The sequence below is a fragment of the Callionymus lyra genome, chromosome 6 (genome assembly GCF_982586985.1).
Source record: "Callionymus lyra chromosome 6, fCalLyr1.hap1.1, whole genome shotgun sequence".
Lineage (NCBI taxonomy): Eukaryota > Metazoa > Chordata > Actinopteri > Syngnathiformes > Callionymidae > Callionymus > Callionymus lyra.
The window spans coordinates 18,724,642-18,748,232 of record NC_141823.1 but is presented as its reverse complement, the minus strand read 5'-3'; the positions used below and the strand labels follow the sequence as shown (position 1 = coordinate 18,748,232).

The 23,591-nt window shown below is 39.8% G+C and overlaps 1 protein-coding gene across 3 annotated transcripts in view; it reads right to left on the bottom strand.

Annotated features, from left to right (window-relative positions):
* Nucleotides 1-3,295: 3,295 nt before the first annotated feature.
* LOC148077063 (zinc finger MIZ domain-containing protein 1-like) overlaps nt 3,296-23,591 on the bottom strand; it is a 59,418-nt gene continuing 39,122 nt past the window's right edge. The window contains exons 3-23 of one of the 3 annotated variants that reach the window (XM_087794035.1): nt 20,146-20,265; nt 19,942-20,055; nt 18,850-18,955; nt 11,905-12,043; nt 10,945-11,059; nt 10,326-10,543; nt 10,021-10,222; nt 9,662-9,931; nt 9,406-9,588; nt 9,256-9,333; nt 9,016-9,184; nt 8,809-8,947; nt 8,040-8,250; nt 7,562-7,667; nt 7,328-7,488; nt 7,193-7,260; nt 6,212-6,280; nt 5,904-6,139; nt 5,655-5,842; nt 4,011-4,283; nt 3,296-3,936 (exon numbers count right to left, since the gene is read on the bottom strand). In XM_087794035.1, the coding sequence (XP_087650161.1) occupies nt 3,829-3,936; nt 4,011-4,283; nt 5,655-5,842; nt 5,904-6,139; nt 6,212-6,280; nt 7,193-7,260; nt 7,328-7,488; nt 7,562-7,667; nt 8,040-8,250; nt 8,809-8,947; nt 9,016-9,184; nt 9,256-9,333; nt 9,406-9,588; nt 9,662-9,931; nt 10,021-10,222; nt 10,326-10,543; nt 10,945-11,059; nt 11,905-12,043; nt 18,850-18,955; nt 19,942-20,055; nt 20,146-20,214 (3,222 nt within the window). In that variant the 5' untranslated portion in view covers nt 20,215-20,265 and the 3' untranslated portion in view covers nt 3,296-3,828. The remainder of the gene's footprint in view (nt 3,937-4,010; nt 4,284-5,654; nt 5,843-5,903; nt 6,140-6,211; nt 6,281-7,192; nt 7,261-7,327; nt 7,489-7,561; nt 7,668-8,039; nt 8,251-8,808; nt 8,948-9,015; nt 9,185-9,255; nt 9,334-9,405; nt 9,589-9,661; nt 9,932-10,020; nt 10,223-10,325; nt 10,544-10,944; nt 11,060-11,904; nt 12,044-18,849; nt 18,956-19,941; nt 20,056-20,145; nt 20,266-23,591) is intronic. The other 2 variants (XM_087794038.1, XM_087794036.1) reach the window with 2 other exon arrangements.

Below are 23,591 nucleotides of genomic sequence, written 5' to 3'. Positions count from 1 at the left end.
TAATAAAACGGTATTACACTTCCGTCACACGGCATGGCCAGTATTATTATATTTGGTTTGCGAAAATAAAATATAATCAAATTTTTCTGACCTTTGACCTTGTTTCTAGACCAATTTACCGGTAAAATTGAATCTTAAAATTGGAATATAAAATATAGTTGTATTAATATAACTGGTAAATTGAAGGTAGTTTGTTTAGTCTTTGAACGCAGCACGGCTGTTTAATAAACACATTATTACTTCAGACTTCCTGTAAAAAGAAATAGCCAAACTATTTTATTGAAAGCTAAAAGTATTTTTGCAGCCTGGTTTTGACTGGGATGCGACAATCGATAAAGGTTTATGATAAGAATGGATATTATCTTGTAATAGCCAGAGCATGCAACACATGAGAAACACGGTCCATAGAAATAACTCAATACATATTTATTAGATAAATATTATGATGACACATCATCTAAACTACAGTACGTTCAGCAAGACGAGAGTCACAAGTTTTTTTTTTTTTGACCAGTCGAATATGAAATAATTGTACATACAATGTACAGACAGAGAAACAATGGCCACATAGTATGAACATACTACTGTTTTCCATCTGATAGCAAAACTGTGAATTACAATCTTCCGCTTTTTCCCGTCGTTTCTTGTCGTTTTTTTTTTTCTCTTCAGGTTTTGAGCACCAAAGTTTTGGAAAGAGAGGACAATGATTCTGTGAAAGTTGTCTGTGAGTTTCATTTTTGCATATTCAGTCACTTCCAGTTGAGGGATAACAGGCTGTTGTTGTTTTTATTACACGTCTGCAGAAAACAATGCACATTTTGTCGGGAAAACACCTACATGTTCACACGTCTCTACGTTTACATATTTACAAGCTTCAGATGTTTTCGTTCTCGCGAGAAACCTGAAGAGAAACGGCCCTTTTGTGGTTGTGCTCCGACACTTTGATAGACACAAACAAGCAGGAGTCTCACAATGCATATATATATACTGTGGATGTATATATACATATTTATAATGGCAGTGTGTCGGGGGAACATGGACAAACTCGAAGGACTTCCATAGAACGAGCGGGTCATAAACAAAAAAGGCTTTGAGTAAAAACTGGAGTTTATCGACATACAATAAAAATGGGATAAAAGCTATAGATGATCTTCTTTTTCTTAAAAAAAACATTTAATGACAAAATATAAACAATATCATGGATTTCTTCTATATACTCTTGTGATATTTACTTCGACATCACTGTGTATCCACATTTGATGATATTCACAAATCTCAGGTATTAAAAGCACACATTCAGTTTCATCCCAGTTTCAAACGCTGGCGCGGGAAGGAGACTTTTCCTCGGATAAATCATGACCGGAAAAAAACAAAAAGAAATGATAGAAAAATATTCACAATGATATTCGTGGTACAATAGCATTGAAATAAGTTGCATACTTAAAAGCACTTGTTTCTAAAAAAAAAAAAAAGAGCCGAGAAACAGAATGTTCTTGAACCAACACATGCAGGAACACACATACAAGCCGTGTGTCATGTGACCTTGACTGCAGCGGGAAGATCTGACGTGGAAAAGGAAGAGCGAGGTCAAAGGTCACGTTCTCTGATGTAACTGTTGGCAGCTGGGAAATTAAAAAAAAAAAAAGAAAAGTGGACGCAGGAGTTTTTTTTTTTCGGGAGGTAGATGCTGTTTGAGTGAAATGACTGAAGGATGCTGGGAGTTAAATGAAAGGATCTAATGTGTGCATAGAATACAGGGAGGAGACGCTCGTTTATATACACTTGCTCAACCAGACGGGACGTACAATTCTTTGGAGGTCGTTGTAGTTCTGCGGCTCTGTTGTTGTTGTTGTTGACACTCGAGATCAGGGAAGACATTTGACTCTTGATAAACCACTCGCCAGTTATTATAGCAAGACTATCAATGACATTAACATCATCATATTCTCTGATTATCAACGGTGATAAATCATTTATTACAGGTCAACATGAGTTCCCTGATCTCAGGCGGTTCCTTCAGTGGGCAACTTCATATATGTTAAGCTGCGTCAGAGGAGTCAAAAAATAAAATGGACGTGGTATTAATAATTTACTGTAAAGAATAAAACCAGAGGTTAATTCTGGCAGAGACTGTGTTTCAGCAGTTTTTACCAACACGTATTTTATCCAAATTAAATGAAAAAATAAAAATGTATTGTTTATATGTGTTTATTTTTTTTTTATGGATTGTTGTGCTGTTTCAATGTGAATCTGAGTAATTTTTGTCTATTTTTCTTTTTTTCCTCCAGAAATCTGTTATTATTATTATTCCTTGACCATGTGACGTTGAACCAAAATGGATTCCCTGCTCCTCCCGCTCTGATAAAGAAGTCATGGAGGCTGCAGAATGTTGGTGTAAAGGGAAAAAATGTGTTCTCTGAATGCTTAAAAGTAGTAACTATTTAATGTCTTCAGGTGTTGCAGTGCAATATGGTGTGTTGACTAATAAAAGACATCATGAAACTGTGTCTATCGTTACCAAGACCAGTTTTTTCGTGGTGAAGTATTTTTCATTTCATAATGAAATCATTTTTTTCATGAACAATATTGTTTAAACTATACTTCATTCTAAGTGTACGATAGATGTGTCTTGAATAAATATATCATTGTAACTATTAAATACTTATTGTATTGTTCATGATCGATAATTCGTCAGTTTAGATGGAATTTAAAAAAATGTTTGCAAACAAATTCATGTCGTAGGTTATCAACGGGCCTGTGTGTCAATACTAACTACGAAAGTATGTCAGTGAACAGAATCTTGACCGGTTGAATTTAACACTTTAAATGTTGACACTTTACGTTTTGCACAATTTTTTTTTTCATAAACTGAATTATTTAATTGAATAATTTAATTCAATCATTTGTATATTGAAAGATATACATTGTTTTGTTTTTTTTGTTTTTTTTAAATTAAATTTAAACTGAATACATTCTTCTACACATAGATTTTGATATTCTAAGTCTAACAATTCAAAAACAATGTTACAAAATGTAATATTTTTGTAGAATTCTAAATTGTAATTTCAATAATTCAAACATATTTCTTTCTAAATTCAGTATTTTTAAATTTGTAGTGTTTTAAATTCAATATAAATATGTTTGTATAAAAGTGCCAACATTTTTATATTGAATGTAAACATTTTTGTATTCAATTATTTTACAAAAATCTACTTTTTGAAGAACAATTTATAGCATTAAATTATTCAATGAAAACAAATGAAAGTAACATTTGAAAAGCTAAATTCAACCATTCCATTTCTGATGCCACTGATATACTTTCACAGCATATTCACTAGAAAACAAAAGGTCTCAGTGAAGAAGACGTTCTCACTGTGTCGCGTTACAAGTTCACGACAGAAACATAAAACCATGTGCGAGCAGAGATGACGTGAACGACATCATCAGTGTGTTGACGGATGAAAACACATCGTGTGCAGAGAGAGTCACTGATTTCCTCACTTGAAGACAGATTTGTGTTTTTGTTTTTTTGCATTTCCAAAATCTCTTGTGCTTTTCAAATAACGTGGGTCACGGAGGATGGATGGGGTCCTGACGGTCTCTGGTTCAGTCCATCCTTCTCTCGACAGGAGCTGCTACGACGTGTGTGTGGAGTAGAAAAAAGGTGTAGCTGCACGAGTTAAAGGTAAAGCCAACGGTGCAAGAGGGCGTCCAACCCTGGCCTGGTCTCAAGAGAGGGTCCGAGAGGAAGCAGGAGTGCATTTTAGCGTCAAAGTTCTGAGTGGGACACAGCCCCGGCAGTCAGCAGAAGTCCGCGTCTGAATTGCCTCAGTTGTTCTCAAAGAGCGACAAAAGGTCGTCGTTGCTATTGCTGGGGAGGTCGGGGGGGTCCAGGTACGACAGCAGCTCGTCCGGGTTCACCAGGTCTGGAAGGAGCTGCGAGAGAAAAGACAAACCAGTCAGGATGTGAGGAGGAGGATGTGAGGATAGTCTGGGAAGTCAAGACTCACGTCCAAGGAAGGCTCGGGCATGTCCGACACCGCCTGGCTGTCCAGGCCGCTGGAGGGGTTAAAGGTCAGGTCACCTTGAGGGTGATTGTTACAAGGCTGCTGCTGCTGCTGCTGCTGCTGTTGTTGTGAAGGAGGGGGCGGCTGGCGTGAGGGGGGAGGGGGTCCGCTGTGGTGGAGCTGGTGGTGTCCTCCCGGGCCCCCGGGGTGTGGTGACCCGTGCAGGCCCTGCTGGAGCGGCCCGTGCGACTGGTCACTGCTGTTCGGGTGAGACATCTGCAGGGACGGAGACGTTGAGTTGAGTCAATTAACTCATGATCAAACTACTACTTCTACTTCTCTGATATTTAAAGCATTACATTTTATTATGTGTACATTAAAAGGTTGAAAAGGTGATTGTGTCTCGCATGATTGGCAGAAACTCTTTTGGTATTTTCTGTTGCCGTTGTGATTCCAATATTTGACATTGAATTTAAAAAGCTACAACTATAACTTGAATTTAGAAAAGAAAACGTTTCAATAATTGAAATATCGGAGAAAAATATATATTTTGAAAATGACTTAATTATACTTTTAAATATAAAAATATTGCATCAGATTAGATACAAATATAAGTAACATTAGAAATGTGTATTTAAACATTCAATATTCTAGTGGTACTCATTAAATACATCAACATCACGTTAAGAAAACTAAATTAGGTAAACAAACTAAGATATTAAATGTAAACTATTTTCATAACAAACTTGCAGCTGGAATTTTAATAATCAAGCTTTATTCAACCAGTTGTGTTTTTAGCTTCTGTGAAACAAAAATTAGCCTTGAAACTAGAATAAAATGACATTTTAACTCAATGATTATTATTTGTCTTGATCCCTCTCAGTGAACTCATCAACATAATAAAACTGTCATTATCTAAGTGAATAACTTCGTAATACCAGTTATAAGTAAGTAAGTAAGTAAGTGATTTGTATTTATATAGCGCTTTTCCACTACAATACTCAATAAAATATATACTTCAAAGTTCAAGATCATTCTGAGAACAACACAGGAATTCCAGAAAATCAAGGAAAAGCCTGAACAAATAAAAACGTCTTAAATATGTTTCTTGAAGTTTTCTTTTTCCAGACAGCGTAACTTTTGATATAATTACGGTAGTTTGAAATGCACACAAATCCTGTCATGAACAACCTCCTCAATGAAGGATTTAAAACATTTTTTTTGTTTTGTGCGCCATCTAGTGACCAGTACTAAGAATACAAAGTCTTTTGTAATGTTTAATGTCATTTAAAATAAAAATGGATTTTCTCGAAATATATATATATTAACCTGAATTCTACAAAAGTTAAATACCTTTTCTTTACACATCAAACAAATACATGAATGACTACTTTTTGTATCTGAATTGATTCACCAGGAAAAGTCTACTTTTTCAGTATATTTCTTTTAGTGAAACAAACTAAAACGTTTTAAAGTGACTTCTATAAATATAATGGCGTCAGAAATTAGATAAAACAATAAAAAAGAATAATTATTTAACAAATCTATAAATTAAGTCTGTTTTCTCATCAATGCTGTTCATGAACGTAAACATTAAAACATGTATTTTCCTGCCCTGATGCAAGAACACGTCTTTGTTTTACTCACTATCTTAACACGACACACATTTACCATGTCAGGCATGTTGTGTGAGAGCGGCTTGTCCAGACCCATCAGGCTGTTGGACACGTCTGGCGGGTGAGAGAGCTGAGGTCCGTGCATGAAGTCGTTCATGGAGGTTCCACCAGGGGTCCCGTGAGGGAAGTCGAAGCCGCCCGAGCTTTGGAAGTTGTTCCCTGTTGACCAGAGGAGAGTTGAACCACCTGACCTGTGACCCCTCGTCCGGTCCCGGCTCACCTTGACTACTGAACTCACTGTTGTTGCTGCCCGGCGTCGATGGGTAGGGGGAGGGCCCGGGGCCGAGCTGAGCGATCATGTCCATCACGTTGGGCAGGACCATCTGACTTGGACTCATGGTTTTGACCCTCTTGGCCAGCGGTCCGTCCGGGTCTTCCTTGATGTGAACCTCGGACTTGATGGTCACCGGCCTCCAGCTGCACGTGGGGTCGATGTTCACCTCCTCGAACTCAGAGCTGGAGACACAGAGAGCTGGTTAGCATCGGAGCAGGTCCAGGGTTTCATCCATGACACATCCATGTAGTTACTTTTGAATGGCGTTCAAGATCCCCCACATGTACTGGTCCACCTCCAGTCCTTCCAACAGAGCCGTTTTACTGCAGGGAGCAGAGCAGACAGATGGTCAGAGTCAGCACTTTCTTTTACCTTCACACATTTAGAGGTTTTAATACTAAGGAGCGTTATGAAGTATTACTACAGAGCCTCACAAAGTATTACTAGGAAGCCTCACAAAGTATTACCATGGAGCCTCACAGAGTATTACTACGGAGCCTCAAAGAGTATTACCATAGAGCCTCATGGAGTGTTACTACTGAGCCTCACGGGGTATTACTTCGGGGCCTCACATAGTTTTACTACGGAGCCTCACAGAGTATTATTATGGAGCCTCACAGAGTATTACTACGAAGCCTCAAAGAGTATTATTACAGAGCCTTGCGAAGTATTACTATGGAGCCTCACGGAGTATTACTACGGAGCCTCACAAAGTATTACTACAGAGCCTCACAGAGTATTACTACGGAGCGTCAAAGAGTATTACCACAGAGCCTCATAGATTATTACTACGGAGCCTCACGGAGTATTACTACGGAGCCTCAAAGAGTATTACCACGGAGCCTCATGGAGTATTACTATGGAGCCTCACAGAGTATTACTACGGAGCCTCACAAAGTATTACCGCGGAGCCTCACAGAGTATAACTACAGAGCCTCACGGAGTATTACCACAAAGCCTCACAAAGTATTACTACAGAACCCCACACAGTATTACCCCGGAGCCTCACAGAGTATTACCCCGGAGCCTTAAGAAGTATTACTATGGGGGCTTGGGGAGTAATACGACAGATCCTTTCAGAGTAATACCACGGGCCTGCGGAGTTATACTACGGAGCCTCTATGGTATGATAAAATAATTTTGAGGTCACTAAGTACAACCAGAATGAATACATAAGTATTATGTGGCTAACAGTATGCGCCTCATATAAAAGTACAGTAAATGATTCAACTCACTTGCAGACTGGACATCTCCACGTCCCTCGCTCACAGTTCAGTTGCAGGTACGATTCCAGATCGAAACACTGCACACATAAAACCTGTTATCTCACTGTCTGTACTTGAAACCGCTCACAGCTCCGTCATGTTTACCTGCACGTGCTTGCAGTCGTGGCCTCTGGCCGGCAGCTGTATCCGTCTGAAGGTGATGGGACATTTGAGGGACACTTTGATGGCCGTCTGCTCCACGCCGTCTTCGCCGTTCAGACCGGTGTTCCCCGACGAGGCTGCTACGCTGCTGAAATTCCGCTTGACTTGGGGGGGAAGAAAGAGAAGTGTTGTAAGAACCAGGTCACCTGGGGCGGGGGGGCGACAAAGACCTTCTACCTTTGGTGATGCAGTGCTCTGCTGGGAGGAGCCTCTTCTTCAGAAGACCCTGGAGGACGGAGCGGACGGACGGCCTGTGGACCAGCTGCAGGACAAACAAGTGCGACTGCAGGAGACAAAACACAGCCGGGATCACCACAGATGTCTAACATGGGAAATTAAGAAACATTTTCTGATGCATACCTCTGCCAAGGAGATCACATTGATCTATAAAGCAGCCAAGAATAGAACAAACACTTAAAACAATGTAAAAGTGTATTCATTTTAGTGTTTGCTGTCAAGTTTTCTGTTGGTTCTTGCTATGCTAGTTAGCGGTAACGAGCTAACTGATCGGATCCTTCAAAACTTTCTAAAATCCAGATGAACACCACTGTTACTTTCGATCATAATTTCCCTGACATTTCATTGTAACACATAGTGACCTCCTTGGCAGATGTACTAAGCAAAAGTGTCTGTTAGCATGTGGCGGCGTACTCACACAGCAGCAGGCGGTGACGGTGATCTGTATCGTGTTCCTGCCGGGTTGGCAGACGTGTTTCAAGTGCAGGGGTTTGTGGGAAGTCTTGTTGTCGCCGCGCTCGATGGTGAGCGGCGTGGCGTTCACGCTGACCTGAACCGATGCGGGCCAGTTGGTGTTCATCTGACGGTCTTCATGGTGGTAGCACTTGAACTGCAGCTCCAGGTCCGATCTAAATTCAACAGACAATTGTCTTTATTATTTTTTTTTTTTTTGGGTTTTCAAATTCATTTTAGGTCACATCAATGATTGTACTTAAGTCCAGTGGAGTACAAGTCTGAATATTTTAGTCTGATTTGAGTCCATTATTATGATCATTTTGGTCTAGTTTTAATCAACGAAATCCCTTAATTTTTTTTCTTTAAATAAAAGTTTTGTCAATGCAAATCAATTTAATTCAACAAATATTTAAACATGTACTTAGATGCATAGACAATAACTTTGTTTCAGCCAGACCCCTCAAAAATAAAAATAAATAAGTAATCATTTTATTTTTATTTACTTAAAGACGCAAAATACAAACATTTTTCATTAAAAATAATCAAAATAAAACATTTTAAAAAATGTTCAACCATTTTTTTTTAAACAAGTATTATCACTTATTTTTATTTAGTAACTAAAAAAGAATTTTAGCTCGACAAAACTATTTTGGGGTTAGAAACACTCTTTTCGGTGATACAGAATTCACGAGACACAATCAACACAATTTTAGCATATGTGCCGAGGTTACCTCCACATTAGCGTTTGGTGCACTGAGGGCCGTAAGTGGAAGACGTGGTTGCTGACGGCCAGATTGTGCTCCAGTCGGAAGGGCTCCAGAACGACGCCATCGCGCACTGGGAAGGTCAACCTCAGCTCCTCGTTGTTGGCTGTGGGCGAAGAAACAAGTTTGTTAGATACGTTTTTTCTTAATTGTTGAGTCATTTCTTGATCGAACCTGGTGGTGGAGGCAGAGTGGACATGTTTGGTTTGATGTCCGGAGGGAATGGCGGTTTGATGTCCTGGCTCGGCGACAGGTACGGAGGCATGTTATTTCCCGGTGTCATCGGCGGCGTGGGGTTGCCGGGCACAGGAGAATGGGGGTAGTTGCCCACGGGTCTTGGGGGCTGGATGGACAATTTCCAAGAGTTAAACCAATAAGATTTGATAATGACGACGTAAGGGAGCCGTAACATACCCCGTTCATGTTGGTCTGGTTGTACTGGTAACCACTGCCCGAGAAGTTGTTGGATTGACCGTTAAACGAGGGCTCTTGCTGTTGTTAGTAACACAAAAGTATGTTTAAAAAAACATGCCAGATACAAGTCAGATTCTACTCTGGCAGCACCTTGTAAAACTGGCCCATTGGACCACTGGCCGGCGGGAACTGGCCCTGTAGCTGCTGGCCCGGTATCCTCTGACTGGGGTAGTTGTTGGAGGGAAGAGGTCGAGAGGGGTTGGAGGAGGCGTACTGCCCCTGGTGGTTAGGAAACTGATTGTTTGGTCCGTACGGTTGCCCACTGTAGTTTGGCTGATGGGACAGAGAGGCGAGACTGTGAGCATCCATCAAGATTAAAAGGAGAAACCGTTTCCCCCGGACTCACCTCCGCCATATGCGGTCGCTTCATGCCGATGCTCTGTGGCCGAGGTCCAGCGTAGACCTGCTGCGGCATCCTCTGCTGCCCATGAGGCCCGAAATGCCCCATGCTCTGATTCCTGGGCTGGTTCATTCCCATGGGAGGCGCGTTCATGTTGGAAGCGTTCATGCCCGGGCCCATGCTGCCAGGGTGCGACGGAGGTCCGCGAGGTCCTGGCTGGTTGATGAACTGGCTGTTGTACGCCTGGTTGGGTCCCATCTGGAAGGACGAACTCATCTGGAGGATGAAATGATTCCATTAGCATTCGAATAAGTGATTTCACAGACGCATCAGATGCTGGATCTCGTCGGGGCTTTTCTTCTTACCGGCCCGTACTGGTTCATGTCCTTGTTCTGGGTTTCCTGCAGGGCCGCAACGGTGGCTGTGGCGGTAGCCGTCGCAGTGGCGGCGGCGGCGGCGACTGCGGCTGCTGCCGCGGCGGCCGCGGGCTGCGCGAAGTCTGAGGGGGCGCGCGAGTGAGGAGGGATCCCCATTCCACCAGGACCCGGATGTTGTCCCCCTGGATAACTGTGAGACGGATGCATGGTTAGTGACGCTAGGATCATCAGATTGGATCATGTGTCTTGCTGACCCAAAACAAAAAGGGTACTTATATTCCCTCACTACTTACTTTCCACCAAATCCTCCTCCACCTGGATAGCTGGGACGCCCGTACATGCCCTGCTGCATGTAACCCTGGTTGGGGTTGCCTTTGTTCGGAAACTGCTGCTGTTGCCCAGCAAACTGCTGCGGGTTCATCCCGGGATTATTGCCAGTCATTCCAGCGCCCATTGGATTGCCACCGGGATTCATAGGGTTATTGTTGTTGACCATGGGATTCCCCAAAACCTTCAGTGGAAAGATCCGTTTTTGGTTAGAAAAATAAACTAGCAACAAATCTCTTAAGAGTCCAAATGATAATATGATGGCAGCCGTTTACAACGTGTGACACTTATTGTAAAAATTCACATTATAGTGAAAACATATATATATAATATATATATTATTTAATGGTGACCTTTGCTATGAAACATTCTCTATGTGACTAGCCCAAGCTGCCTTACGGAATGGGGTCAGAGACGGCTGTTGCATTCATTTATATGACTAAAATACTGACAAAAGCAAATGCACACGCAGTTGGAACCTAACAATCTGCTTTAATAATTGTCATTAAGCTGCAACAACTTGATTTGTACACACTATTGTCAGGAAACACCATGAATAACATCACCAGCATGGATGGAACTTACATGACTCTGGGAGGTGTTGGTTACGCCCCAGACGGTGGTTACCACGGACAATGATCCAGGAGGCTGGCTGGTGTTCTGTTGCCAAGGTATGGAGTCGTAAGGGAAAGACCCATCTCTGGAATGACAGGAAAAAGAAATTCCAATTATGACTCAAATTTCTCTGACCAACTTATTTGGAAGAACCTTTGTTAAGTTAAATCTCTGAAAACCTTTAGGACAGTCCTTGTTTCTAGAGCCTTATTTAAGATGTCTCTCTAGGAACAAGATTTGAATATCATTATAACTACATTTTTAAGAGTAATTTAATCTAAATCAGAAACTAAACACTTGCTGTTGATATGTTGCCAGTTAGCGTTAGCATAGCTTCAAGAAAATTATCACTTGCAGTGGATATGTTTTGGAAGCAGTTAGCGTTAGCATAGCTTCAAGAAATTCATTACTTGCTGTGGATACGTTTGGAAGCAGTTAGCGTTAGCATAGCTTCAAGAGAGTAATCATTTGCTTTTAGTATGTTTGGAAGCAGTTAGCGTTAGCATAGCTTCAAGAAGGTAACCACTTGCTATGGATATGTTTGGAAGCATTTAGCGTTAGCATAGCTTCAAGAAAGTAATCACTTGCTGTGGATATGTTTGGAAGCAGTTAGCGTTAGCATAGCTTCAAGAGAGTAATCACTTGCTGTGGATATGTTTGGAAGAAGTTAGCGTTAGCATAGCTTCAAGAAAGTATGCACTTGCTATGGATATGTTTGGAAGCAGTTAGCGTTAGCATAGCTTCAAGAAAGTAATCAATGGCTGTGGATATGTTTGGAAGCAGTTAGCATTAGCATAGCTTCAAGAAATTCATTACTTGCTGTGGACATGTTTGCAGTTAGCGTTAGCATAGCTTTGAGACAGGGTCAATGGTCTGCTCAACATGCCTCCTTCATGAACCCCTCAAAAGTCCAAAAGCTCTAATACGTACCCATGTGTAAGACCTCCAGGCTTCATGGAGTTCATCGAGGGCTGCATGGGAACTTTTCCCGGCGTGTCGTTCTGCCGGTTCTTTTGGTGACGGAGCAGCAACAGGCGCCCTAACTCCTCGCACCAAGAAGACAGCAGAGCTGGAAGAGAGACGGATTCATGACAATAGGGTTTACATGAAGTACAACAGCCTTGAACCGTGACACCCGGCGGCTGGCGCGAAAGAGAAGTCATTACGTCGCACTAGATCTCTCGCTCGAACACACTTTCTCTTAAAAAGAATGAATCATTGTGAACCTCCTCGGCCAATATCTTCCACATCAGCAAATATTAACACTATCGTTCCACTGACCCTGGTCAGATCCATCGAGGAGTGGACTATCCTGATTGCCAGATGCTCCCGGGGGGCCCGGATAGTCCAATTCATATTGATATTGTTGTGCTCAGGTGCACAGCCTGGTGGTCAGGCCATGTTGAGAGCCAGTAAACACATCTGCTTAGGTTCCACTCTCTGCCGTCGAGCCCCAGGGAGACATGACAAATGACGCTCACTCCTTCCCTGACAGTTGTTCAATGCTCCTCTGCGAGGATCATGCTTCCCCCACCACACGTCTCACAGACAACACACCGAGACAAAGCATGTCTTGCTCTCATGATAACGTTGTAATTAAAAAAACCTTTTCAGTAGAAGCAACATAGTGAGGTAGTTGCTGTTTCAAATCATACTAATACAAATATGTCCTGCTGGAAATGATTATATTTTCTTATTTTTGCTCTAGTTTTTCCTTCATTTAAGCCAAAGGAATTCTTTGTTTTGACGGGTTGTTGGAGCAGTTTTTAAATGAGAAAAAAAATAGAAAGGTAATCTTCTGCTGGTTAAGAAATGTATTTAGATAAGAAAGATGTGTCATAATATTTTTTTAACATAACATGGTCCCATATTCTGGTTCACCTTCAGCGTTTCTTTTTGGTTTTTTTCGCAGATAAACCTTAACATGACCACAGAACTTAGTGGGAGACACTTATTACCGCACCTACCTTACTTAGGGTAACAACGGTAAACCTTCCACACATTTCTCTAGTTAGTGACACATTTTTTGGTCACTAAAATATTGTATTTAAATTCTACAGCCAAGTTGTCATGTCAAAAATGATTGACAGCTCTGACATGCGATGTTGACCTGGCACGTTCAAATAAATGTAATTAAATGAAACAAGTGTAAAATGAAATGATAACTACTTCACATAAGAGGTGCCTTCAGGACCAGCACTAGCTAGTGCAGCATCCCTGCTAGCGGCTCAGTGGGCTTTGGGGACAGAAGTGCCTGCGATGAAGTCTTGCTAAAAATGCCACCTAAAGTAGGTCAGTGCAACTCCAAGAGATAATCAAGGCCATTTTGACCCCTTCTGTGTGAGCTGGAAGTGGGTCAATCGCAGCAGTCAGCTGCTGAGAGCCACTCGCTGTCACACTGTCAGACACTGTTAGTTTAGGAAGTGGTGCTGGTTCATGTGTGTGTGTGTGAGGGGGGTGGGGGGGAGTTTTTAAAAAAGGTTCAGTGTAGAAGAGAGAAAAGCCTCTCTCTGCTCATGTAGAAAACATGCATTTACACGAAAACCCGGATCGTGGCGAGGACGAGGAAGTCTTGTGTGTCTGCAGAAGAAAAAAAAAACCTCGGGAGCTTCTCTCGCCCTCCCCTCACGAGTCTGGGACAGATGCCTCCCCCAGCCCCCCCCTCACCGTCACTGCATGTCCAGCGACTGACTGCACAAAATGCATTCATTATTCATAGCTGCTCTCTGTTTCACAGGCAAAACCAATCACAGATGGAGGCGCCGCTAATGGGCCCCTGCTGTACTCGCCACCAGCCCCTGTGCAGCCAATGCCCCCCAGAGACCACCACGGCGGATAAACTGGAAAACAATTCTGGGGGAAGCACTCACGAGCCACGAGGAGCTCAAGGTGGAGGCACAGACGCTCGCTGTAGAGGGGTTCAGGAAGAGGGTCAGGGGAGTTGGGGGCTGAAAGAGGGAACCAAATGTTTTCTCACCTCGTACGTCTGCATCTGTTATTGATGTGTCTTCCTTTCTGTCTACTGATGCACTGACTCGCCATCACAACACACACACACCAGTGGCACTTCACCGGGGTGGGGGAGGGAGGGAGGGAGGGGCGGAACATCCAGCCGCTCAAACTTAAAAAAAACTTGAAAGAGAGAGGGAGGACGGAGGAGGGGAGAGGGGGGGTTGTCCCTAATCCACGATGTTGTCACAGATGCCTCCAGTGGTGACTTTAGCTCGGGATGATTTCTCCGCTCACTGCAATTACCGGGGAGATTACCAACACCACCTCTGACGCCATTTGTCTACCGGAGGCCCACGCGAGTCGTCCGACAGACGCACGGAGATAAAACAAATAAGTGTGTTTTCGACAAACACCACCTGAGGCTCACCGGCGTCAGGAGAAGCACATGTTCTGAATGATTTTTATCTTGTGAGGCACAGATTGAGGACGGACAGAGATCGTGACCACCAGTGATCTCAACTACGTTCGAAGAAATGTGGTCTACGAGCTGAGGGTTTATACTGTATATGTATATATTTATATACATGTGTCGAATATTTGTAATTATGTTATAAAATAGAATTTCTAAAGAAGATTCAAAACTCCATTTTTTTGTATTTACAGAAAATTGATTTCAAAAATATATATTAAATGAAAAATAATAAGAATAGAAAATAATATGAAAGGGAAGCCTTTGAATCCCTAACAAAATTATAATTAAATGAACGGTTTTTAATGGTAAAAAACTAAATACAAAGATACCAAAATGTGTGATTAAGATTACTTTATTTTTTCTTTAAAAGCTGAAGAATTGATCAAGCAGACTTGGTACATTTAGTCCAAAGATATAATCCCAATACATAAAAAATACTTTTAGTTGAATATTGAAATATATAAAGATTGAAAATAGCCATTTATGTTCCGAAAAACGAAAAAAAATACATGATATATTGAATGAAATAAAAAAATATAATTAAAAATAAAAGATATTTGAAACGGTCAGAACAGAAAAAGGCTTGTGAAATCTTTTTTATCGTTTCTTGATCAGGACCAGAAAATGTAATTTAATGAGTTAATTCATTTATTATTATACATTTTTACATGATTACTTCAATGCACGATTCACAAATTTTATTCTGTATTTCATTCATCTCGTGATATTCATTTAATTCATTCTATTCTATTCTTTAAACACACAGTTGTGTTCACAATACAATACATGTTGCATTCATGGACTCAATGACAGTGTGATCACAGCGAACACACAAGTTCAAGTTTCCCAGGACACACAGCTCGTGATGATTTAGTAAGAAAGCAGCAGGAGAATGTCAACTCCGGGGAAAAACGACATCCTGCGCATCTTATCTCCGCTCCTGTCTGAACGCAGCCGCCGGCTCACTTGTAATCCTAAAACAAGTCGGAGCATCAATCATTCCCGACTTGGAGGACTCCGCTAGATATGCAGCATGCTGCCTGTCAGTGTGAAAAATTTAGAGCCTCTCTGACAACACTCAAGAGCAGCGCTGACATGAACCTTTCACCTCGCGCCAGAGAGTAAGAAGTCAACAACAGATTTGACTTTCAGATGAGGCTCCATTTGCATTCCGTGTCCATGGCGTGGTGCGTTCACAGACTGTTAACAGTTATCAGCCCTGACAGATCCACTCGTTTCTGCAGCTATTTGTTCTGGCTTTCTCTTCGCAATATCATTGGAATAAACACACTTTGTTTTTTATAAGCTCAACTAACTCAGAATACAAGCATTCAAGAGTCGATCACACTCAGTCAGACTTCCAAGATATCTGTGTGATGTTTGATTTTCAATGATATTTCGAACCAATTTCATTGTTCAGTCGTACAATTAAACAGAACAATCAAAGCCGAGCAGCTGTGACTGAGCTAGATTTGTTTCACTGAGAACAAATGTTACGCTAAAGATTTTGGGTGATTTTTTAAAACCATATTATAAACCTGTGATCTCTCCTAAATAGAACCTGTACTTTGTATTTTACTTTGTGGCTTGACAGTTTAAGACATTTTTTAGTGGTATAATTATGTGTTTTAATAAACATTTAGTTTTGTTTTTCATGTTATATCTCATTTGTCTTTAATGTGATCTGCCAACATTTATTTCTAAACATTGTGTTAAAATGTAGTTTATTCAAATCTTTATGATGAAGCCCTGAGGTGCAGATATGAAGGCTATAATGACTTCATCATGCATATGTAAGAAATGTAAAACATGTCTATATTCTCAAATGGCAGAAAAAGGTCTTGGAAAATGCAGTCCAGGGGCCATATGTGGCCATTTTCCTGTATTGATGTGGCTCTAAAAATTGTATTTTGAGGTTTTTGTTTGAGTTCTACTTTAAATACAAAGGGATTGATGTTTGTCCTCAAACAGCCATTGTCATTTTGTAATGAATATTATTATTATTCGATTTTAAGGGAATATTCCAAAAAAAGAATATATTTTTAAAAGCGTTTTTTAATATCAGATATTTGTATTAAGTTGTCGATAATACAATATTATTTTAGAATATTTATCTTAATTGGATTTATTTTGTAACTTTCATTGTCTTGTAATTATTATTTTTAGTTATTTTTATTTACCAGCTTTAGCTTTTTGCTGCTTTATTTTTGCTTGATGGCCCCTCACTACAGTCACTGCATAAAATGTGGCCCCTGAGAAAATGTCATTGCCCAACCCTGCCCAAAATTACATTTTGATCTTAAAACAAAATGTATTATTACATGTTTTAAAGCATATCCAGTATAAGTGTCATGTAAAACTTGTTTTTTCTAACTTTAGTTTTATTGAATTGTTTTGCATAAAACAAAAACACATCTGGGAAACAAAAGGTACAGAAAACAAGATTCTTAGGTTAAGTAGTTGAACTAGTTTGACATATTCATCATTAACAAGTCCGCGGATTAAACAATGCTGCATGTTTTGAACAAGTGTAACGACAGAGAGCGAGAGGAGGCGCTTCTTAAAACCCAACCAATTATCTGCTGAATAGCTTTTTTACCAGCCACTTGTCACATGAGAGAATGAGGGGAGCCAAACCCCCCCCCTCAGGACCCCCTCCTTCCTCGGAGTCGGTTCCCTCCTTTCACTCTATAGTGTTGAGGGATTCCAGGCGCTTGGTGAGGCGAGCACAATTTGAAATACCCTGATGTGGAACTTTTTCTTTTCTTAGGTTTGAAATTTCTAGAAATCTGCACCACGGCTCAACAGAGTTGAATGTTTTCTGAGCCGCTCGTGGCCGTGCTGTGTCGGTAATCTCAGATTAATTGAACAGGCTAATCTCGCTGGAAAAGAGGTCACTACTAGCAGAAACCCCTCCCCTTTTTTTTGTCCGCTCCAAACATTTTTTTTGGTCAGCGTGCCAGACCGCCGGCCACAAATCTCCAAAATCCAATGATCAACCTTCTCACCAGCAATAAAAAAAGAAGCCATTCGGTGCATTTAAAACATGATGGGAATCAAAGTGAAGACAGACACACACTGTTGTCCAGAGAGTCAAATCAGTGCTTGTTTGCACGACTAAGCTCTTTTCTAGCAATTTACACGACCTGGCATTTCAAATACTACAAGCTGCTTCAGCTGAACAAGAGGGAGGATGTTGCTTTATTGTGCTAGTGTCAGCATCTGGGTTCGGTTTGATGATACGCACAGAGTCAGGTTGCAATACGATGTCAATGACTTATCTGAACGACTTCTGAGGCACAGTTGAAAACAATATTTAGAAATGTCATTTTATTTTATCTTCAGGTGTCATTAGGGCTGTAGCGATACACTAATCTCTCGATATGATTCAATACGATATATTTAGCTCACAAAATTAAGCTACTGATACAATCTAATACTATATATTCCCATTAAGATTTGATACCATATTTTCAGCTCATATTCTATGATATTTTCAGCTCCTGGTACAAATCGACACAATTTTTTCAGTTTACGATATTATACAATATAATCTGCTCCTAATACGATCCGTTACGATATATATTCAGTTCTTAATACGATCCGATATATTCAGTTTACGATACAATTCAATATAATATACTGTATTTAGCTCACGATATATTCAGCTCACGATACGATTTGACACCATAGTTTAAGTGTAGGATATTATACAATACAATCTGCTCCTAATACGATCGGTTACGATATATTCAGTACACAATACAATTTAATATGATATATTTAGCTCAAGATATGATACGATATAGTCTGTTCCCGATACAATTCAATACAATATATACAGCTAGTCATATGATTCGATATATTCAGCTCCCAATATGATTTGAAGAATATATGCAGCTCACGATACGATAAGATACGATATATCCTTCCTATGCTATAATACAATACATATAAGGCTCATGATTCGATAATATTTCGATACACTTGCATAGTTTCTTAAAAAGATTTAAGGGTAAACTGAATTAAAGTGACACCTTGTGATTTTTTGATTTTCTTTATGATGAATGAATGAAAATAAAAGTCAAAATATGTCCCAACATTAGCTTTAAAAGCAGCTGAAGCTGTAAACCATCCTCTCATGCTCAGTCATCTCAGCCAGGATCTTGTTCCTTTGGCTGCGGAGCATGTATTACTACTACTACTGCCATCTAGTGGCTGGAAGTTTCATTCCAACACTTGAATGAACAAACGCTTTGAATATTTGCATCTAAATTGTGAATTCATAAAAAACATTTTACACACACTATATCGTTACAATAATGTGAAAGAAATATTGACGTATATATCGGGGGGTTTTCTCACACAACTTCTGTTCGTGGTGCGTTTTTTTTGTGTGTAGTTGTGACCCATATCAGAGCATGCAAGATGTCCGACTCGGCCTTCCTTACCTGCAGACTTGGGTGTGAACTTGTCCCTGTTGGCCGCACACACGGCCAGCAACCTGTAGCCCAGGTCCAAGTCGTAGCCCTGCTGCGCCGCGACACGACTCACCACCTGAATAACAAGTCAGGAAGTGAGGACTGGAAGTGTGCACAAGCGTTGTGTTAATCAGAGTTCAACAGAGCTCCCTGCAGGCCTCCGCTTGCTACTCTCAACCTAATCGAGCTTAAAAAACAATTAAGTCATCACATTGTTTAGCCACGAAAAAAAAAACACCTTTAAACATGTTCGCTGTTCGGTTCATTTAACAAACCTCAATTTGATTAAAACTCTTTAAAAAAGTGAATAAATAATACAAGTTTTAGTATCATTTTCACAAGAACATATTCATTAAAAACTCAACTAAAAAATGTCATGGTTTATGTCTGTTGCACGGTTTAACATAACACCTAATAACATACATACATACTTACATACTGTGGTGATTACTAAGACACTGTTTCTTTCAATGAAATCACAGACAGTAGTTGATTTAACTAAAACCCTTGCAGGAGCCAGGGTCAAAAGCAGGGCAGGTTTGGTATTATTTGTCTCCTATACTCCAGTCAATATTTGCTTTGTGATTTTATATAGATATATATAATATATAAAACATATTTTTTATTACAATTTCTTCAAGTGGAACCAGGATCGGTTTCACAGAATGACCCAGAAGTCTTTTTAAACCATTTTTTGTGAGTCAACAGAGACTGTCAATCACATTTATCGTTGATGATTGACGAGGAAACTAAAACCTTCAATATTTTTTTATAACAAAATACATTTGCCTCAAGAACAGAACTAGATCAAAGAAAAGGAACTTAATAAAATAAAATAATAGGAATTGTTATCATTTTCTTTTGCTCATGAAAAATCCACAGTCTTTGAATAAAAAACATGGAATGTCTTGTGTTTTGCAACATTTTTGTGTGTTTTTTCTTTCCTTAAACTTAGATTATCAACAGTTTGGTTCGTCAAATCCTAAAATGATGAATATCTAACTAAATATTTCCACAAAAATCTCTAGTAAAAGAAGGTAAAGTGTAGGTTTTCAAACTCACTGTTAAACATCCCATCAGACTTTGCTCAAAGGGACGCTGGAACGCCCGGGGGTCGCCGCACCAGTCCAGCAGCTCGGTGGCAGCCGTGTGGAAATTAGCTGGATTTTGTAAGTGCTGCGGTGAGAGAAAAACACGCTTCATCAGTTCACTGAGGTGATGATCGACACCTGCACAGGTGAGATGCAGGCGTACGCTCGGACTCACCTGTTTGATACACAGCAGACGATCGTTGGTCTGCTGGATGTGTCTGTCCATCGACGGAATCGAGTTCATGTTGATCGTCCCTCTGGTCTCTCTACCTGCCCGCCATTAAACTGGAGTGTGCTGCCACAGAAACAAGAGACGAGTGTTAAATCTCCACTCGATGGCCCGAGAGGCTGCCACGCTGCGAGGATATTACATGTTGTCTTGAGTTCCAGGAAGGTATTGATTGTGAGGGTGAAAGGTAGAGGACGAGGCCACAACCATGTCATTCCTCTTTTGCTGCCGTGACACTTTTAACAAGGTCTGATCGCTGCTGTGACCTGCAGACACCCTCGGAGCTGACACTCGTTCTTACTGAAGGTTTATTCTGCCGAGGAAATACTCCCGTGTCAACGAGGCCTCATCCCTGACCACGTACAAAGCACTTGAACTGAAGAGCCTTTTCAATAACACTAAAGAAGTGGAAATAACGGTAGTATTTGGGCTACAAAAAACTGTCACACGCACCGTTTAAAGACTAACTGAGGAATAAAAAACCCTGTTTACATAAATGTGTGCCTTCATACTGAATATTCATTTCTATAACTAAAATTTACAGCATCAAAATCATGTTGATATAAATTCAGTGTAAAGTTGAATGTGAAAAGAAATTCAGTAAAAAATAATTTCTTTAAAAAAACAAAATATAAAATGGATGTAGAAAATATTTTATGTAAGAAATAGTTTTTATTTGTCTAAAGATGAAATGTTGTTAACTATAACCACACCCACTCTGCTGTCATTGGTCAAGCATCGAGGTTTGTCAGCGCACGTCATCAATCCCGGATAGTCTCCACCTCCAAGGGACTCGTTTTATAAAAAAAGTGTGTGGGGTGATTACAGCTGGCAGTTGGAGGAGTCAAGACCATTTTTACGTCATTACGGACTCCGCTCTCGTAACCTTTCGTTCATTTCGAAATGAAGATGAGGATTTAACATTTGACACATGTAAGTGAGTCAGGAGACTTGGAGGTTGACAATATTTCCCCTTTAATTTGATGTGTTCATGTTTTCTGTTGTTATAAAGATCATTTAAAAATTGAAGATTATGACTCTGTGAAGCCGTAGAAACACTGACTGTCGTTTCTCTTTTAAACAACTAAATGTGTACGAATATTAATATAATCCACTTAATTCTCTTTGTTTTCAGTTCTTCCCTTTTTTTTAACAATAATTTATCATAATTAGTCATATTTTTGATGATCTGAACTATGATTTGAATACATTTTTTGCTACATCAATAATGATCAAAATATATAATATCATATATATATATATATATATATATATATATATATATATATCAAATATAAATTCAGAAATGTAGGGGTTTCTTTCAGTACGAAAAATAATGTCAAGTTTGAGTTCCCCTGGTATCATTTTGCCTCTCATTTCCTCAATAGATGATCACTGGCTCGCTGGTGTTGAAAGGAAATTGTAAATCATTGTGATGATCCCAGCGCGTCTCTCACTTTGTAACCTGCCGCCGTGTCCCACTGAGCCGGCAACTTACTCGCCCCCATTAGGGTCCATTACATTCAGAGAGCGGGAAATGACTTAAATAGAGTAAAGTGGCGGCGTGCTGAACCAAACTGCTCACTGAGGAGTCTTGAGCTGGATTTGGTGGTGAGCTCAGTAATCTTGTCCACTAGACAACACAAGAGCTCTCGTGCTACATTTAGGAGCAGCTGCTGCCACCACTTGGACGAGCATTTCTCTGAATCAGATCGTGATCATGCATCAGAATTTAACCTTTTATTTATTTTTCAACACGGGGGCAGTCAGGATCAAATTCAAGGGATATTGTATTTGTTCACTTTGTCATCCTGAAACTGAGGTATTCAAATTATAAATTAGGAAAATGAATATGATTAAAATATATATTATTTAATTTAATGTATTTTATATTATTTCACTTAAGACGTTTTTATTTGTTCAAGCTTTTCCTTGATTTTCTGGAACTCCTGTTATGTTATCAGTTTTATCTTGCCCTTTAAAGTATATACTTTATTGAATATTGTTTTGATTTTTAAAGCGCTTTGTGACCCTGGTCTGGAAAAGCGCTATACAAATACAAATTACTTACTTACTATATGTTTTGTATTATTTTCTATCTATTATTTTATCAAATTTTATTAATCTATATTAATTAATTTTATACTGAAAAAACATTTTTTCATCTATGTCTTTGCATCTTGATATGCAAAAGTATAGTTGCTGCTGTATACAAACTTTTTGTTGAATATGTTTACATTATCATTAATATCATCTTTAGGTTTTATGAATTTAAATATTTAAATTAACTGAAATACATGTTTTGTTACTGTCTACAGAAGTACAGAATAAATATGTACTGGAACTCCTGTTGTGTTTTCAGTTTTATCTTGCCCTTTAAAGTATATACTTTATTGAATATTGTTTTGATTGTTTAAGCGCTTTGTGACCCTGGTCTGGAAAAGCGCTATACAAATAAAAATTACTTACTTACTTACTATATTTTTTGTATTATTTTGTGTCTATTATTTTATCATATTTTATTAATCTATATTAATTTATTTTATAATGAAAAATATATAATTAATCTACCTTTGTCTTTGCACCTGGATATGCAAAAGTAGAGGTACTGCTGTATACAAACTTTTTGTTGAATTTGTTTACATTATTGTTAATATCATCTTTATATACTTTATTGAGTATTGTTTTGATTGTTTAAGTGCTTTGTGACCCTGGTCTGGAAAAGCGCTATATAAATAAAAATTACTTACTTACTTTATGTTTTCTGAATTTTTATTTGAGAAAATTAATTGAAATACATGTATCGTTACCGTCTACAGAAGTACAGAATAAATATGCACTTATATATATTTTTTCCTTTCATAACTATATTATTTTTCCAATATATTCCCAATAAAATGTTTTTTACACTACAGGAAACAGTTGGCAAGTGCAGCTTGAAAACATAGTACAGCACTGCGACCAGCAGGGGGCTCCGTGGTCTTCCACAGCGAGGCACAAAGAAGACTGTGCAGTGTTGCTTTAAGCCTTTACAAGCCCAACAAATCCTCAGCTGCTGCTTCCTAACAGGGCGCACTCAGCCCCGCGCTGCTGTCTGACCTTGTGGTTATTGATGAGCGGGTCGACGAGCTCTCGCTGACTCCGTTCCCCGCTGCCCTTTTCCTTCACTCCCGGCATCTCGAGAACATTGAGAAGGAGGGGAAGATGAGGGGGAAAATAAAGGAGAGCGGGGTTTTGCTCACCGAGTGTGTTAGTATTCCTGGCTGTACCCGCGCTCCTGAGAGCACATATTGACATTCTTCGAAGGAAAAACAGTCATCATGTGGAGCCGCCGTTCAATTGAATGTGTTTGCTCTGATTAAACGCTGATCTTTTTTGGTGGAGGATCAAAG